At 40.2% G+C, this 18,561-nt stretch overlaps 1 protein-coding gene across 2 annotated transcripts in view; it reads right to left on the reverse strand.

Moving 5' to 3' along the window:
• lhx3 (LIM homeobox 3) overlaps positions 1 to 18,561 on the reverse strand; it is a 37,956-nt gene that overhangs the window by 10,360 nt on the left and 9,035 nt on the right. For both annotated transcript variants that reach the window (XM_067969502.1, XM_067969503.1), the window contains exons 2-4: positions 15,121 to 15,292; positions 7,423 to 7,625; positions 5,459 to 5,610 (exon numbers count right to left, since the gene is read on the reverse strand). In XM_067969502.1, coding sequence (XP_067825603.1) covers positions 5,459 to 5,610; positions 7,423 to 7,625; positions 15,121 to 15,292 — 527 coding nt within the window. The remainder of the gene's footprint in view (positions 1 to 5,458; positions 5,611 to 7,422; positions 7,626 to 15,120; positions 15,293 to 18,561) is intronic.

Raw genomic sequence — 18,561 nt, forward strand, 5'->3', positions numbered from 1 at the left:
TTTGTTCTCTGGATGCCCTAGAAGCCCTGAGAAGATGGTGGTGGGCCTATTCCTTGAACTGCTGCAGTCTTTGTAGTGACGGTGCTCCCACATTCATGGAGTAATGACTGGTGAAGTCAGAAACATGTTCGAGGTGTGATGTCCTATTGGAATGGCACAAATTTCCTAATGCTGTCAAAAATTGTAAGTTTCTGCTTTTCTAATTATCAAACCAAGTGAAGTGAAATTTCCAAAAAGTTCCTTTGTATGTTACTACTTCACATTAAAAGTAAGTGCTTTATTTCAAAGTTACTATGAACTAATATTCTTATGCTCTGAGGCTGCCCTGGACAGAGTTAAGCAGCTACTCCCTATGGGTTGGTGGGTGTCATCTAGAAGAAAGAAAAAGCAGACAGAGAATTAAAGAGACAGTTCACTGATCAGACCGAAGTAATTTGACTGTAAGCTTGAATGTAGTTCTTGTCAATGTTTGAAACATAAATTTGATTTGAAACACCTCGTCATGATGTGTCATCTTAAGACCAGTGGTATCACTCTCACCTCTGAGTCAAGAGGTATGGTTTCAATCCCCACTCCACAGATTTGAGCTCATAATCTAGGCTGACACTACAGTGTAGTACAGAGGGAGTGCTGCACTGTCAGGGGTTCCATCTTTTAGACAAGACCTTAAAACAAAGCCCCATTTCCCCTCTCAGGTGGATGCATAAGGCCACATGGCACTATTTGAAGAAGAGCTGGGACATTCTTCCCGGTGTCGTGGCTAATATTTATCCCTCAACCAACATCACTAAAACAGATTATCTGGTAATTTACCTCATTGCTGTTTGTGGGAGCTTGCTGTGCACAAATTGTCTGCTGTGTTTCCTACATTACAACAGTGATTACCTTTCAAAAGTAATTCATTGGCTGAGAGGCACTTTGGGACATACTGAGGACATGAAACGTACTGTATAAATGCAATTTTTTTCTTATGGCTAAAGAACTATCACAACTAGAGATTTTTTCTTCTGAAATTAAGGCAGGAGAATCATCTGTAGAAGGTGAGCTAGCAACTGGCAGAACCTAAATACAGTCAGTCAGAAGTTCATAAATGCACAATGATAAACTTGTAAAAGTTTTAAGTGGAAAGACTAAGCAATCAAATATAGGTATTGCATCCTCTATTGTTATGACAATAACCCAAAAGTTAAGCACAGAGCTTAGCCAGAAGGAAACAAAATACAAAAAAAGCAATTAACACAGAAAGAGACAGAAAATGCTGCTGTTACTCAGAAACTCAATTTAAAAGAGACAGAGTATGAAACTATTAAGTAGCAGCTAATACAGAGAAGCAGAGTAAGGACTGAAAGGCTTAGCATATAAAAGTAAGAAAGAACTTGCATTTATATAGTGCCTTTCATAATCTCTGGCTGTCCCAAAATGCTTTACAGCAAATGAAGTACTTTTGAAGTAATCACTGATGTAATGAAGGAAACCCTCATCCATGCCTTTATCATTTCCAGACTTGACTATTCCAATGTATTTTGAACCACCTTTCAATTTTCCACCCTCCATAAGCTTCAGCCCATTCAAAGCTCTGCTGCCCGTAACTTATAATGCACAAGTCCCACTTACCCATCACCCCTAAGCTTGCTGACCTACATTGGCTCCCAATCACCAATGCCTCAAATTTAAAATTCTCATCCTCGTGTTTAAATCTCTTCATGGCCTCGCCCCTCCCTATCTCTTTAACCTCCTCCAGCCCTAAAACCCTTCAAGAACTCTGCATTCCTCCGACTCTGGCCTCTTATGAATCCACCACTCCCTTTACCCCATCATTGGCAGCCCTGCCTTCAGCCACCTGGGCCCCACGCTCTGAAATTCCCTCCCTAAACCTCTCGACCTTGCCACCTCCCTCTCCTCCTTTACGATCCTCCATAAAACCCACCTATTTGATCAAGCTTTTAGTCACCCATCCTAATATTTCCTTCTCTGGCTCGGTGTCCATTTTTGTCTGATAATCGCTCTTGTGAAGCGCTGTGGGATGTTTTTCTATGGTAAAGGCGCTATATAAATGCAGGTTATTGGTATTGTTGTTGTTGTATAACTTCCAAGTTGACTTTGGGTTTGCAGAGCCAATTCATATGGGTACCTCCCATGCCCAATCTGATTTTGTTGGATTTGGTGGTCTGAAGCATCTAGGCATTGCAACGTCATGACATCATAATGCTTGGAGTACATTCACCAGAAGAGAGAGGCTAGTATTTGAAGGCACATTGTCAGTAAGTTGTTTGAAAGTCACCTGGGCAAAAATATCTGCTTTTAGTAACAGCTGGGAGGATCTTGACCAAGTGACGACACCATCACATCACAGCTGTTCACTCGCTCCCTGATCCCAACTGTTGAAAGACCGTTTACACTGCAGTCCAGATCTGCAGTCCAGGTGTCAAACCATCAGGTGCTGGGGGTCAGAACTCTGCATCTGCAGTTCGATGTGATCTGATAATCGCTACTCTTAATCCCTGCTACACACTGCCTTCAGCTAAAGTTGACGTGGGAATGTTTGAAATTATCTGCTGGAGGCGGTTTCACACCTCTGCTGATAAATTGAGTCCCTCAAAGATCTGCAGTACAACTGGCCGATAACAAATTGTCATAGAACTTTTCAGAATGGCATCAAAATGCATAACATGAAATAAAAACTTATGTCTGTCAATACTATTCAAAAATGATTGTCCTGCATCAAACAATTTACACAACTGCGACGGGAAAGACACTACAGGTTCATATACTGGGCAAGTTCTTCTCCTGGGAAGCTATCTAACAGCCCTTACACTAAGAAAAGCTCAGATGAGGGAGGACATTCAGCCCATCCTTCCATAGGAACTAGTGGTCTCCTCGTCACTGCATCTTGAATAACTCCAGAGTCCTTGCCTCCATTGCCCTGCCTGGATCACAAGCAGAACTGTTTCCCACGGACAACAATAAACTTGCCTTTACTAGTTTGTGCCTATGTCCCCTGGCCCTGCAGTGTGTGGTTTAAATTTCACCCCCAGAATCTGGTGCGAAATCCATCCGAGAGAGCTTGGATAATGGAAAATCTCCTTTCCCTTACAACAGGTATAGGTTCCAAACCATTTCGCAGTGAATGAGTCCACAGTACTAATCTGTCCATTAACTAGGCACTAATTTGACAATCTGGCCCAGAGGGGTCAGTGGTCGCACTTCTAATGTTATCACTATATCTTTACCATCTAATTACTACTGTAACATCACCATAAACACTTTATGGAATCAATGCATTTATACCACCTTCTGTATATATATCCTGTGCATCCCCCACTTCCTACCCTCACCATTGGTGGCCGTGCCTTCAACTGCCTAGGCCCTAAGATCTGGAATTACCTCCTTAAACCTCCCAGTCTCTCCACCTCTCTCCTTTCCAGACCCTGCGTAAAACCGACCTCTTTGACCAAGCTTTTGGTCGCCTGTCCTAATGTCTCTTTTTTTTTGGCTCTGTGTCAATTTTAGTCTTATTACCTTCCTGTGTGGGACGTTTTCCTACGTTAAAGGCGCTATATAAATGCAAGTTGTTGTTGTTTATGCCTCCTCGGGTCAGACCCTCGAAAAGTGATTGTCTAACCCTGCGCACAATAGCTTGAGCTGACACACAATGTCCCTGAGATTGGTGCCCATAATGTTATCACTGTCCGTGGCGTTATTGGTACCAACACTCACTCACTCACTCCAAATACCTCTCCCTGCTATTTGAAATAAACCACTTGACGTCACTATTAAAGTAGCGCAGAGTCCCTCTCAGGTATTTGTGTGATATCATCGCCAGTCAACCTAACCTTTGATGGACTTCACTCCCAGGCTGGCGAGCTCGCTCAGATAAGTAGGTACTAGTGGGTCCTTCCTCTCAGGATGTACATGCACGGTGCCGCTCTAAATTGTGGAGAACACCAAAGTGTTCTCTACAGGCAGCAATAACCCTGCCGGCCTGAGTGAGGTGTCGTTGTTCAATGTATCTCATTGCAATCTGACATAGATCAGCTTTGAGTGTACACTGGTCCTGTCTGCCGGAGTTATACCTCCACTGGTGTTTCTGAGGGTTTGAAGGCAGTTCTAGCCTCTGGGGTGTGCGCTTACAGCTGAGATTGGAGGGGAAGCTGGGCGAGGCTTCTCGTTGTTTGAGCCCTTGACTCATCACATCGCAACACAGCGCATCTTCTGTGCAACCAAACTCTGAGAAGGCGGACTGCGGGTGCCCTTGTGACCCTTGACTAGAGGTTTTAAACTCCCAGCTGGCCGGGATTTCACTCCTCCTCTTTCAAATCAGCGACCTGATTCCGGTGCTATTTTTACATCAATGTAAAGTGGGAATCTCTTCACGTCAGTGCAAAAACGGCAGTGTAACTGTAATCTTCCTCGCAATGCGCCAGCTCCAGCTGCTGTTAACAGCGGTGTCGTTTCAGATGAAACCACACTGGGAGACGAATTGCTCAGATCTCTACAAGGAGTCACATTGCAAAATGCACTCGCAATGATTTCCTCGGGCTTGGTACTTATTTTGGAACGTGAATCTACAGATTTAACGACTGGAAAAAAAATCTTCATCAACACATTTACAATATTGTGACACAATAGCGACCAGAGCGATTCATAGAATCATAGAATGATACAGCACAGAAGGAGGCCATTCGGCCCATCGTGTCTGTGCCAGCTCTTTGTAAGACCTATCCAATTAGTCCCACCCCCCCTTGCTCTTTCCCCATAGCCCTACAATGTTTTTTTTTACCCCCGTTTAAATATTTATCCAACTCTCTCCGTGATATCGAGGGCGGCGAGAGAGGGCCGTTGACCTGTCCTCGCATTTTGGGAATGTGAATATCGACACAGAGTAAAGAGGAAGAAAAATATTCCATTGTCGGCGCTGACATCCCTCACCTCAAGCTCGGTGGAATAGAATTTAAAGTTACACTGTCCTCACGAAAATCAGTCGGGCGAACCTATTTTGTGTGAACACAATGCCAACCTGCAGTTTGTGGGTCATTGTGTCTTTATAAATAAAAATGCCTTGTCCAACACATATTCACGAAGAGGATGTCCCTTAAACATAATAACTGATTTTATTTTCTGTGTTCCTCCAGCAAACCAGGATTGTTACACACTTTTCTACAGTTGGGATGGTGCAGTTTTTTTCGGTGCCTGTTTGATAAATCTCTCGGCTCGGAGCAGTGAGTTCTGCTTTTATTATTCAGCAAATAGAAGCAGAACATGCTGGAACTAGAAGGCGTGTGAAGATAAGGGAAGCGAGGTTATTGGTTGGGGTGTGACCCATTCATCAGTTCTAATCACCGGCCTTTCCTCTTTACAGACGCTGACCGACCTGTCGTGTGTTCTTGCCACTTTCTGCTCTCATTTCAGATTTCCGGCAGTTATAGTTTTAAAAAGAAAAATCGGAGTATTTTCATACCTGGACCACACGCATGTCCAGCCCGGTCTCAGAGGAAAGCTGCTCCCGCACGTGGCGAGCTGGTTTGGGGGAGTTGTTATAGGCATTTTTCAGAGTTTCTAACTGCTTGGCAGTGATCGTAGTTCGTGGCCTCTTGGCGTTGGTTTCTGCTTCTGAAAGTAAATGAAAAGTCCATTCGTGCGATCTAAGCAAAGTGTGCACATTTGGCCAGGGAAGACTGGCTTCCTACAGTTTCTGTTTAACAATCATCCGGATGAACGTCTAGGCTGAAGGAGAACAGGAAAAGAAAAAACCGTATTGGTGTGTGTGTCCATGCTGTGTTTGTGTGAATGGGTGTAGGTTCATGTGGGTATGTATCTGTCTGTGCATGTGTGTGTACATGTGTGTCAGTGTGTATATGAGGGTGTGCATGGGTGTACATGATGGTGTTTCTAGGTTCATATGTGTTTGGGTGTATATGTGTGTTGTGTATATGTGTGGGTGTGAAAATGTGTGCATGTATATGTCTGTGTGTGTGAGTATATATGTGTGTGGCTGTAGACGTATATGTGCATGTGTGTATGCATGGATATGTATGTGTGTAAATGTACATATGTGTGTAGGTATAATTACTAAACGTCTGCACATACTTTCCACGGTCCAACATGCAAGGTGAAATGCAATTAATTATTTTAAAATAAAAATCTACAATGTATTGATAAAAAAAACTCATTTCTTTAATGCAATGGAATAATGTTTGAATATATATGTGTATTATACATGTATATGTATATATATGTGTGAATGCATGTATATATATTTGTGTGTATATATTTATGTATATATATATGTGTAAGTGTATATGTGTATATGTATGTACGCATAATATGTATGTGTATATGTGTGTAAGTATATATATATGTAGGTATGTGTGTGTGTATAAATTTATGTGTATATATGTACATGTGTATATATGTATGTTTGTATATATTTCTGAATATATACTAAATCCCTCTAAAACACTGGTTAAGCCTAAGTTGGAGTATTGTGTTCAATTCTGGGCACCACACTTTAGGAAGGATGTGAAGGCCTGAGAGAGGGTGCAAAGGAGATTTACTAGAATGGTACCAGGGATGAGGGACTTCAGTTACGTGATAGACTGGAGATGCTGGAGTTGTTCTCCTTAGAACAGAGAAGGTTAAGAGGAGATTTGATAGAGGTATTCAAAATCATGAACGGTTTTGATAGAGTAAATAAGGAGAAACTGTTTCCAGTGGCAGAAGGGTCGATATCCAGAGGACATAGATTTAAGGTGATGGGCAAAAGAACCAGAGGCCTCATGAGGAAACATTTTTTACGCAGCGAGTTGTTATGATCTGGAATGCGCTGCCTGAAAGGGTGGTGGAAGCAGATTCAATAGTAACTTTCAAAAGGGAACTGGATAAATACTTGAAAGGAAAAAAATACAGGGGAGTGGGACTAATGGGACAGCTCCTTCAAAGAGCCGCCAAATGCACGATGGGCCCATTGGCCCCCTTCTGTACTGCAACATACTATACAATGATATGTTATGTATGTGTGTGTGTATATTTATATGTATTTGTGTATATATATGTGTGTGTGTGGCCCTCTATTACAGATATTATACTTTTGATCTACTAGTCTGTCAAAACAGAACGAAGAAACGGACCAGTAATATATCAGTACAGACGAGATTAAGAGGAAATTTTAAAAATATTTAAAAACAAACAAGTCAAAATGTCAGACCCCTGTCCTCGTTCTCTATGCCTTCGTATTAATTACATGTATCATTGACCAATTTAATTTTACTAGTAATTAATGTCAGTTATACATGATTTGAAGGCGGGCCTAGTAATTACAGCAAGAAATTCAATGTGCATATTTAATGTTATTTTTGTAGTTGAAAGATAAGGGCCAGTATTAAGGATCTCTGTTTTTTAAATGTTCGGTGGAGTGTTACTGACCTCTTTGCTTCGCCGCCTCGTAGTCTCCCTTACAGACTAGCCTGCTGTCTTCCATGAGGTAAAACTCGTCGCCCGTGGCTAGTTGCCGTTTGCAAACAACACAAGCAAAACACTGCAGGTGATACACAAAGTCCTGGGCCCTGCGGACGACCTGGGTAGGAGGGATCCCCTGCTGGCAAGCGGCGCATTTCGTCCCGAATCTCCTGCAGGAGGGGGGGGAAAAGGCCAGAAACGGTGTCAGTAGAATCGAATCCTGTTTCAGCTGCCTCGCGTGTTGGTTATCAGGGAATAATATTGAAGGGATCTTACTTTCACAGAAACCTGTGCTTTGGTGAAAGCTGCTGTGACAGAACTAAGTGATCGAGTTTATGTTTCTTGTACCAAGAAAGATTCGCCAGTTAAAGAACAACAGAATTTACATATGTTGACCGGAAGTCACCGGTTAACGGTTTTGGCTTAGTACACAGAGGAAGAGTCAATTCTCTCTTAATTCTCAATTCGCTTTATTAACGTTATTAGATCATGTACATACCGCTTATACGTCTAGTTAGATATAGGCATGTAGTTTACAGCAGGTTATACAGGTTTATACTCAAACTAGGATTTAAACGCACACCCACTAGGTTTTCCTGATAACACTCCCTGAGTATTAGGCTTTAAACGCACACCCACTAGGTTTCTCTGACAACACTCCCAGAGTGTCACAGAATAGAAAGGATATTATATTACCCGGAAAGGAGAGACACTGCTGGCCAGGCAATTCTCCCTCTTACTCCCGACGTCGTCTCCACGCCCCTGACGCAGTCTTTACGTCCCTGACGTAAGGTATTCACTTCCACGAGGGTTAGTCTCCAGAGTCTCCCTCACAAACAAAGACACACACTGACTCTCTCTCTTGCTTACAAACAAACAAAGACACACACTGGGACCAAACCAGCAATTCTTCAGTTTTTATTCCCCAAGTCTGTCTTTTCGAATGATGCTGTCTTCTCCGGTTGGCTCAAAGTTGCTGGAGTGATCGATGTCATCCCCTGATTGGCTCTGTTCCAAGGGCCCAGGTAACATCACCGTTCCTTTGTCTCTCTAAGAAGCGGAACGAATTCAAACCGGTTCTGGCCAGTTCAGACGAGTGACTGAACTCCAGGTCACCTCAGTTCAAAAGGTCAGTGTCTTTGTTAGCACTTCGAATTAACCTCAATAGGTTTTTGCAGCCTCTGGCCAACACATAGAATTACATTGAATTTACAGCGCAGAAATAGGCCATTCGGCCCAACTGGTCTACCCTGGCGGTTATGCTCCACACAAGTCTCCTTCCACCTTACTTCATCTCACCCTATCAGCATAACCTTCTATTCCTTTCTCCCTCTTGTGTTTATCGAGCTTCCCCTTAATTGTATCTGTGCTATTTGCCTCAACTACTCCTTGTGGTAACAAGTTCCATATTCTTACCACTCTCTGGGTAAAGAAGTCTCTCCTGAATTTCCTATTAAATTTATTAGTGACTATCTTATATTTATGGCCTCTGGTTTTGGTCTCCCCTGCAATTGGAAACGTCTATCTACGTCCAGCCTATCAAACCCCTTCATAATTTTAAAAACTTCTCAGCCTTTAGCTATATAATCATTTAACTAGTAATATATATTCACACATTCTATCTATATGTATGGTTAGATAAGCGCATAATGTATACAGCTATATATTGCACACTTTTAGGCTGCTGCAAACGTATAATTACTCCGAGAGTTATTCGACACAGACTCTGCACTCAACTCGATAACCATTGCACATCGACAGATACACTGCAAAAGATATAGAGACCATACATAGATATATAGAGGTTGCACACAGGCAGATAGCTTGGTATACATTATATCCGATGGTACAGTGAATAGATTGTGTACACAGCTACTTACTTTACATAGATAAATAACGGACAGAGCTAGTTCCTGCACATAAACCCTGAACTCAGATGCTGTACATAAAAAGTCTATACAGCTAAGTGGGCAAATAAATAGGTACTGTAGATAATTAATGTCCACATATGCATACTGTACCCAGATAGATAAATAGATACAGTGCCCAGGTAGATAAATAGATACAGTACCCAGATAGATAAATAGATACAGTACCCAGATAGATAAATAGATACAGTACCCAGATCATAAATAGATACAGTACCGATAGATAAATAGATACAATATCCAGATAGATAAATAGATACAGTACCGAGATAGATAAATAGATACAATATCCAGATAGATAAATAGATACAGTACCCAGATACATAAATATATACAGTACCGAGATAAATAGACACAGTACCGAGATAGATAAATAGATACAGTACCCAGATCATAAATAGATACAGTACCGATAGATAAATAGATACAATATCCAGATAGATAAATAGATACAGTACCCAGATAGATGAATAGATAGAGTACTCAGATAGATAATTGGATACAGTACCCAGATAGATAAATAGATACAGTACCGAGATAGATGAATAGATACAGTACCCAGATAGATGAATAGATACAGTATCGAGATAGATGAATAGATACAATACCCAGATAGATGAATAGATACAGTATCGAGATAGATGAATAGATACAGTACCCAGATACATAAATAGATACAGTACCCAGATACATAAATAGATACAGTACCGAGATAGATGAATAGATACAGTACCCAGATACATAAATAGATACAGTACCCAGATACATAAATAGATACAGTACCCAGATACATAAATAGATACAGTACCCAGATACATAAATAGATACAGTACCGAGATAGATAAATAGATACAGTACCCAGATACATAAATAGATACAGTACCCAGATAGATAAATAGATACAGTACCCAGATACATAAATAGATACAGTACCCAGATAGATAAATAGATACAGTACCCAGATACATAAATAGATACAGTACCGAGATAGATGAATAGATACAGTACCCAGATACATAAATAGATACAGTACCCAGATACATAAATAGATACAGTACCGAGATAGATAAATAGATACAGTACCCAGATACATAAATAGATACAGTACCCAGATACATAAATAGATACAGTATCGAGATAGATGAATAGATACAGTACCCAGAGACATAGATACAGTACCTAAATAGATAAATAGATAGAGTATCCTGATAGACAAATAGACACAGTAGGCAGATAGTTGCTGCCCTTAGACAGACAGTGTGGACAGGCATATAGATTTACTATATAGTAGGGACCCTGCTATTCCTTTTCCTCTCCACGCCGAAGTGGATCAGATACATTGATACACCCTTCCGTTTTTTGTCCGTATTATGTAAAGTGATTTTTTCTAATATTTAAATATATTTGAATTTGGAAATAAAATCGTTGTTTGAAATTAAGTACAGGTTTCCCCTTGCTATGATGTATGTCTACTAATCTGTCCTTTTCTCAGGTGATGACTGTCCACTGTGTTTTCAGCATTTTCTGGTTTCAGTTCAGAATTCTAATATTTGCCGTTTTTTTAATCCATAAAGTCCCCCCGCTACAATACACTGTTGTGCTCTATAGCGCATTCCCTATCATTTTAAATAGACCGTTACCTTACATTGTTTTCCGCAATATATATTGAAACTAAATTAAATCACTTCTGCAGTTAAATGTTAAATTGTTTGCTAGTTTATGCTGACCATTTATATTTAGATCACACACACTAGCAAGTATAAACTGTCAGGAAACAATTGGGCTTTTTTATACCGAGTTTGCATTTTAATGAGAAGCGGGTATAATAATTAATCAAAACACACAGTCACTTCTGATTTCAGCGGTGTGCGCGAACAGTTGTTGTAAAGTGCGTTCAAAGGTTAAACGAAAACAATGTCACCAGCACTGAAATCGTGTGAGCTGCATTACTGATACTTGTGAGCCCTAGCAAAGTAACAAAGTGTGCTATTTTTGTAACTCTGGATCCTTTGCAACCTGCTGATGAAAAGTAATGGTGTTATATCAAATGGGGGAGATAAGATAACTCCAGAATATCGTCACATTAAACCAGGTTTAATTTAAACGAGTTAAACATACATTTAAAACAAGAACTTTTATAAAAGTTGTTCCTCTCTAACATCTTCCAGCTCTGGTGAAAGGTCAGCGACCTGGAACTCTGTGTCTCTCTGCACAGATGCTGCCTGACCTGCTGAGTGTTTCCAGTATTTTCTGCTTTTATTTGGGAAGAACTGATTTTACTCAAAGTGTGATACATATTTGGGATAATTTGCCTGGGGAGATTGCCAGCTGTAAGATTCTATGATTCTAAAATCGAAGATCAAAATGCAGCTGGGTGTTGTGATGGAAGATTTGGGGTTGTTACACTTCCGCGCTTCCAAAGATCGGATGCTCTTATTCTCCTCGACTTTTCTTGTTCTTAAACAATTTACCTTTTAATTTAAAAATAGTTTTCGTGGCGGTTTTATTTTTCCAGCTGAATTATTAAAAAAGGAAGGGAAGCAATAGAAAAATGGAACTAAAGACCTCAAGTTACCCCCTCCACATAAAAAAAACCGTCGCAATTTTAATACATTTCTTAGAATTATCAGTAAAAACACAAACGACCTTTTGGGCGGAGAAATTTGGCTTTATGTTCTGAGATAGAACTGCAAATGGAAATCTGAAAGTAAAACAAAACGTAGGAAATACACAGCAGGTCAGTCAGCATCTGAAAAAGAAATGATTGGATGGGGTCCAGCGTCAGGAACCCAAAAAACATCAACCTGTCTTTTCTTTGATAGGCTGAGTGACCCGCCGTCTTTTTTCCAATGCGTTTTATTTTTAATTTATTAGTTGATTTAATGACCGCCCGTTTTAATGGTGTTTATATTACTGTACAACTTGTAACGGTGCGGTAACATTTAGGGATTAATGTTACTGTTCCTACCGGACTATTTTACAACTGCATTTTGAAGCAGTGAAATGACCAGTGTTTTAAAGGACTGATTCTTTCTTACCTGCGTGTGCAGTTCAAACCACCTGAGCAGCTAAAGGAAAACTTTCTACCGGCTCATGTCATTATTGCATTAATTAATCCAAGATCTGATTTAACTTTAATCCAAATATATATATCGCCTTTCACGGACCTTAAATCTTAATGAATTTTAAAATGCAATACGTTCATATAATACAATGCAGTTAATCTCGCTGCAGTGAATAGTGAGACTTGAAAATTACTGTATATTAAACGGAATCATATTTTAAAATGACATGTATCAACTGGGCAGATTTTACCATTCAATTAATGTCTTGTTCTAAGCTTAGGTTTTTAGACATGTTTTAGTCCCTAGGCGGGTTAAGGTGTCCCTTTTGTAAAAGCTGCACATCGACACACTTGGTTACTTCCTATAGCGAGTCGGATCGCCAATGAAATAGACTAAAGGCTTGTTGGAGATACAACAGCGGAACTCCTCGCCAGTGAGTAGTGCGGAGAAGGTGGGAGGGTTGAATTGAGGATCCGCGTGTATTCAACTCCCTAACTCACCTATCACAAACCCCTCAATCACAACGTTGGATTGAGAATTGTTTTTTGGTTGGGTCACCGGGGAAGCGGAATTCTCTACAAGTATATTTAAGGTGTAAACGTTGGAAATTAAAATATTTAAATTTTGTGCCAATGATTTTTAATTTTTGTAAGATGCGTTAAAATTGATTCATTGTTCGCATCTTGTTATGGTGTTTATAAGGTGTCACATGTGAAAATGCAATGTAAAAATCTTTAAAATTAAAAATTGCGTTTAATAAAACTCTACAAAGAAAACCAGGGATTCGACTACAAAGTTGCAGTCGCTCAGACAATTACTATTCATAAAATTAAATATGCATAGTATATTAATATATTAATGAATTATATATATTATGTTAATTATATTTTATTGACATATATTAATTAAATACACATAATAATGCGGAATTATAAAATAGCCTCAGGTGTAACCCTGTGTTAATTCTATGTTCACTACCTAATCGGTGCTAACAAAAGACGTTCACTGACTGCCCCTAAAACCAGGCTCAGGGTCCGGGCTCCAGTCGCGCTCTATCCCCGCCTGTCAGTGCAATGACCCAGTTCAGCGGCTGGGGGATTTGGACGGACTAATCCTTGCCTTTCAATCTCTTGTTTAAGCAAGAAGATAGCAAAGAGATATTAATCATCCGAGATCAGAAAATAAAAATAAGAAGAAAAAAAAATAAGGACAAATAAGAGGCTTAGTATCTTGGCTAAATGTGTGAGTGTGAGTCTCAGCTCGGCGCGCAATGATGTGAAACGGGCTTTCTCGTTTCTGCGGGCGATTACTTTCGAAATCCTAAACGCAATAGAAAATTTGCACCAGAACAAGGTTATTGGTAACGATCTAATACGGGTATTTATTAGTGGGGAGTCATTAACATGAATTAAGACGCAGGGTACAACCGTCTCCTAAACACAGCGTAACACTCAGTGCACAGAAAGGTTATAAATGTATCTATCTATACAAACAAAAATCTATAAGTATGTAATATATACCTAAAACATAAATGGAACTTAAAATATACGAACTGTCCATATATATAGCTAGAGATATAATTATATCGTGCCTAATTTATATGATCTATATGATCTATATCAAAAAGACATATGTTGGAAAGTTAGATTCATGCGGCGCAATATTTAAATATTTACACAGCTCAGTGCTACGGGCTGTCTGATCCTTCCTATGCCGGGATGGATGTCTTTAGTAGCAGACTCCTTTAGGTGAAATTAACAATCTAAAATCGGACATCTTGAGCGTTCAGTTCCACACGTATGTACTTTCTAAAATGGAAGTGTAATTTTTTTAATACATTCCAACGCCAGACATGCAGTTCATTTGTTTTTCTGTAATTGAGTTCTTTTGTGTTATTTATGAAGACATTTAGCTGACTGGAGATTGTTTTGTCTTGTTATGTTTAATATTATAATCAGCAGCCATACACTAAGTTTAAATGTATATAAATGTAAACAAGTCATTTGCCAACGCTGCTTGTGAATGGGTTTCACAGGTTCGATTCAACACTGTCCTTACTTGGCATTTTAGTGTCCAAATCAGGAACAAGTACCTGTTCTGTACACAGCTAATTAGATTTATATATCCAGTTCTGATGAAAGGTCATCGACCTGAAACGTTAACTGTTTCTCTCTCCACAGATGCTGCCTGACCTGCTGAGTGTTCCCAGATTTTCCTGTTTTTAGTTCAGATTTTCAACATCCACGGTATTTTGCTTGTTTTAGATTTATATTTTATACATATATATGTACAATTCGTCTACATTAAGCGAACAATATTTCAGTAGGATTTCTCTACAGTATCTCTCTGAAAAAAAATTTGATTATAAAGTCAATACATTTAAAACGAGTCTGAAAACGATGGATTTTGGTCGTAACGGACTGAAAATCTGGCCCGTGTTCTTTGTTGGTCTGCGCCTTCGAATTAAAGATAATCAACGTTTAAAACTCATTTCGATTGTTGCGTTTTTATAGTAAAGACAAGGTTTCCAATCTAGAGATATAAGCATTATTTACTTTCACTGTTGGCCTCAGCTTGGGCTTTCCAAAATATCTTCCCTTTCACTTTTTCATCCATACCTTGATTCTCCCTAATGTGTGGGATAGATAGATTGATAGATACGTTTTACTTACTTGAAGAAATCCTCTTTGCAGTAGACGCTATCTCCTCGGCTGAAGCATTTCTCCGTCAGCTGCTTCTGACAGTCGCCGCATTTCAAGCACTTACTGTGCCAGTGACGATCCAGTACCTTCAGAATAAACCTGTCCACGATGTGTTGATTGCAGCCGGCGCAAAGTGGGATATCTGCACACACAACACTCCGTTTAACCCAAGTCGTACCACAAAACACACTGCGCAAGTTGTACAATAGCCTGACTGATTAAAAGGATTCACTTCAGAAACACTTCACAATATTACAGCGGTGGTACCGAGCCAAACCAAATACAGGTAGAACCAACCAGCTCATTTAATGTGTAATGAAAACACAATGCAAACATAAAATGACGAATCCTTCAAATAGTATTTACACTTAAGACACTATTTTCGACGAGTGAGACAATCCTCATATACAGTCTTGGATGACACATTGTACAAACTGTAAACGAAAACTTGCAAGAAATATAAACAATTCTCACTAGATTTGAGAAACAGGTGCGTTTGATTATACAATTATTGAAACAATAGCGAATGCCACAGGAGTGGGTCATAAAGTCAATTACTTGAACATGTGCAAGTGCTGAGCATCTCAATCAATCGTAGACGCTTATTTTAGTGACTGGGTCGTGTACATTAAAACGAGGAGACTACCGTCATTTACTTTAATAAGAAATCGAACTTGCCAGCCAAAGTCAGGCTCCAAGGTTGGCATCCCATATCCACACACAGACACGCACACACGCACAGGGGGCGAGTGACTGCCACAAGGATTAGCCTTAGTAATATGTGCCGCAAACACTCCCACCCAGAACCAACCAAGACCAGCTTAAAGATTCTACCGCTGTTTAAGTTTTTTTAAAAAAAAAGTATTGACTTCCTTCTGTCTGATTTGCAGATCCGAGATGATCTTTTCTCATCAAGGAGGGGGTGGGGGGGGAGGGAATCCACTTAAATTAACATCAACCTCAACTTTCATAAAATGAAAGCAATTCTCATCCCTGCCTCGTAAGATCTGATCCCTGATCTACCCAACGTAGAAACTTAAGTAAAAAGCCTTACGTTGCATTGTGACCTCCAGAGGTTTAAGGGAACCGGACGGAATCCTTTGAACGGTGTCTCCCGGTGTGAAGAGCCTGATTTGCAAAGCAGGACGCATCACTTTTGATTATATTTTTTTTGGGAAGGGGGTGGAGGTGAGAGTGGGAGGTAAGGGAGGTGGGGGCGATTAGAAAACTAACCCCTTATATACACCAGCCCAGCTCACCCACCGAATAGAGAATGACATTACAGCGTTCAAACAGCAGGCTCTCCCAACTACCACCCTGCCCCATTAAGGAAAGTTCTTGGAGAGACCCCTTTCAGATGTTCCTCAGCTAATTGAATGACCAAAAATCAGGGGAAGGGAGGAGGGAGGATCATGTCACCGATCTCTGGAAATCTCATGGAGCAGCCAATCAGAGAATGGAAGACGAGAGAGCCAATTCCATAGGTAAACATTTCCTGGACTCCACATCACTTCCGAGCAACTTCCCCATTAAGAACCAGCCCCCTCCGCGTGTGCAAGTTTCGGGTCAATATAGCAGCAGGTGAAATCCACACACATGACCATTTTTGGTTAATGTGTACGCGGCACTTACTTCCGAGGACGAACATGTACCACCCCGGCCCCCCCGCCCCCCCGCCCCCGCAAAGTAAAATTAGGAGAAAAAAAACTTTGTTTCTATTCTAAATCAGCATGTCCGCCACGGTCCCACACATGTTAATTACATTTAGTAACGGATGTTTAACAAAAACACGCAGTCTGCAGATTTTTTCATTTTCCTAGTTATTATACTGACTTTTTTTTGGAAGGGGGAGCGTAGGAACATGGGAATTGATAGATGAAAGAGGACCAAGGTGCATCTAGGTTTGCCTTCTACCATCCTGGTAGTCGCACGATACAATAGTAGACTTGTAGATTAACCATCACAATTAATCTTTACGCCTTGATTTTATCTGGGGGGGGGGGTTGGGGTGGAGATTGTTCTTAAAGGATTTTGGTGCGAATTCGTTTCCGAATGGAATCCAATATCAGAAGGCGGCGTGAGGTTCGATTAAAAAAAATAAACGCGATTTCCAGAAGACTTATGTCTTGTCACAGCACGCAGCATTGTGTGTGGAGAAACTGTACAATGCCCTTCATCGCCGCGGGCACTAACTTACAGGGGGTATGCTCCACACTGACAGCGTCTCCCTGTATTCAATCCGTTTGATTTGCGACAAAGCCCCTTTTAACTTCCCTGGTGTGCCAAGCTGAACTGTTGCTTGCGAAGGGATTAAACGGTGTTTAAAATTAATATGGCGTTTAATTATCTGTGTAATTGCATTCTACCGTAAACAGGAAATTAGGCCGGAGTCTGTTTGTGACCAAGTGCTATTTTCCGAAGATTTTGAATGAATTGTAGAACTACCGCCGGACCACAAACACGGGGTTTCGCAAGTTTAGAAACCGTAGATTTATATATAAAATTTTTGTATTTATTAATTGGAAAATTAATATTCCTGTTATTGTTAATCCTTGGTCAGTTTTTCGTTACAAAGATAATCATAACAAATGAACAGTTTGCAGAAAAAAATGTGTACATTATGTAAAATTATTTAAATAAATATTTATTTTTACTTGCAAATGCATCCAGGTTTCGATTAAGAATAGAACACTGGATATTCGTGTCTGAGCTTTACAGCAATATTCCTTATTTCAGAAATTAAGGGTTTTAGCCCCATTTCGTTCACGCAGAACTGTGTACAAAACACAGTGAATTACAGGAATCAAATGTGAACGAATGTCCCCGCTATATATATATATACATTTTAAACACCATCCTTTCTCATTAAAAACAATACATGTTCTGTTAATGAAAAAAGAATTTGAAAAGCAGCCCCGAGCTCCTTTAGTGTGTCCACCCCCGCTCCCATTCTTAGAAAAGTTTTCATTACTGGGACACAATCCACGGGCCGCCTTTTGTACTAGAATATTCAAAAAAAATATCACTGGGACCTTTGGTCGGGTGCGCTGTCCCTGTAAATGGTGGTTACTGCCTAATGGATCGAATGCAAATGGCATAGACCATGTTGGTATAAAATGCGTGGTTGCCCTCGGCCTTCTATTGTAATCGTTCTATTGATTGCCTTCGCGTTCCCATAATAAATATATTAATCAGCTGTTTATATACATATATTACACACACGCACTATTTTAATTCATTCTGGGGATGTGGGCGTCGCTGGTAAGGCCGCCATTTATCACCCATCCCCAGTCGCCCTAAGAAGTTAGCGGTGGACCGACTTCTTAGCGGTTTGATACAAATGAGTAGCTCGCTAGAGCGCTTCCGAGATCAGTTAACCATGTTGGCGTGGGACTGGATAAGGACAGTAGG

The sequence above is a fragment of the Heptranchias perlo genome, chromosome 31 (assembly GCF_035084215.1).
Source record: "Heptranchias perlo isolate sHepPer1 chromosome 31, sHepPer1.hap1, whole genome shotgun sequence".
NCBI classification, from domain to species: Eukaryota; Metazoa; Chordata; class Chondrichthyes; order Hexanchiformes; family Hexanchidae; genus Heptranchias; species Heptranchias perlo.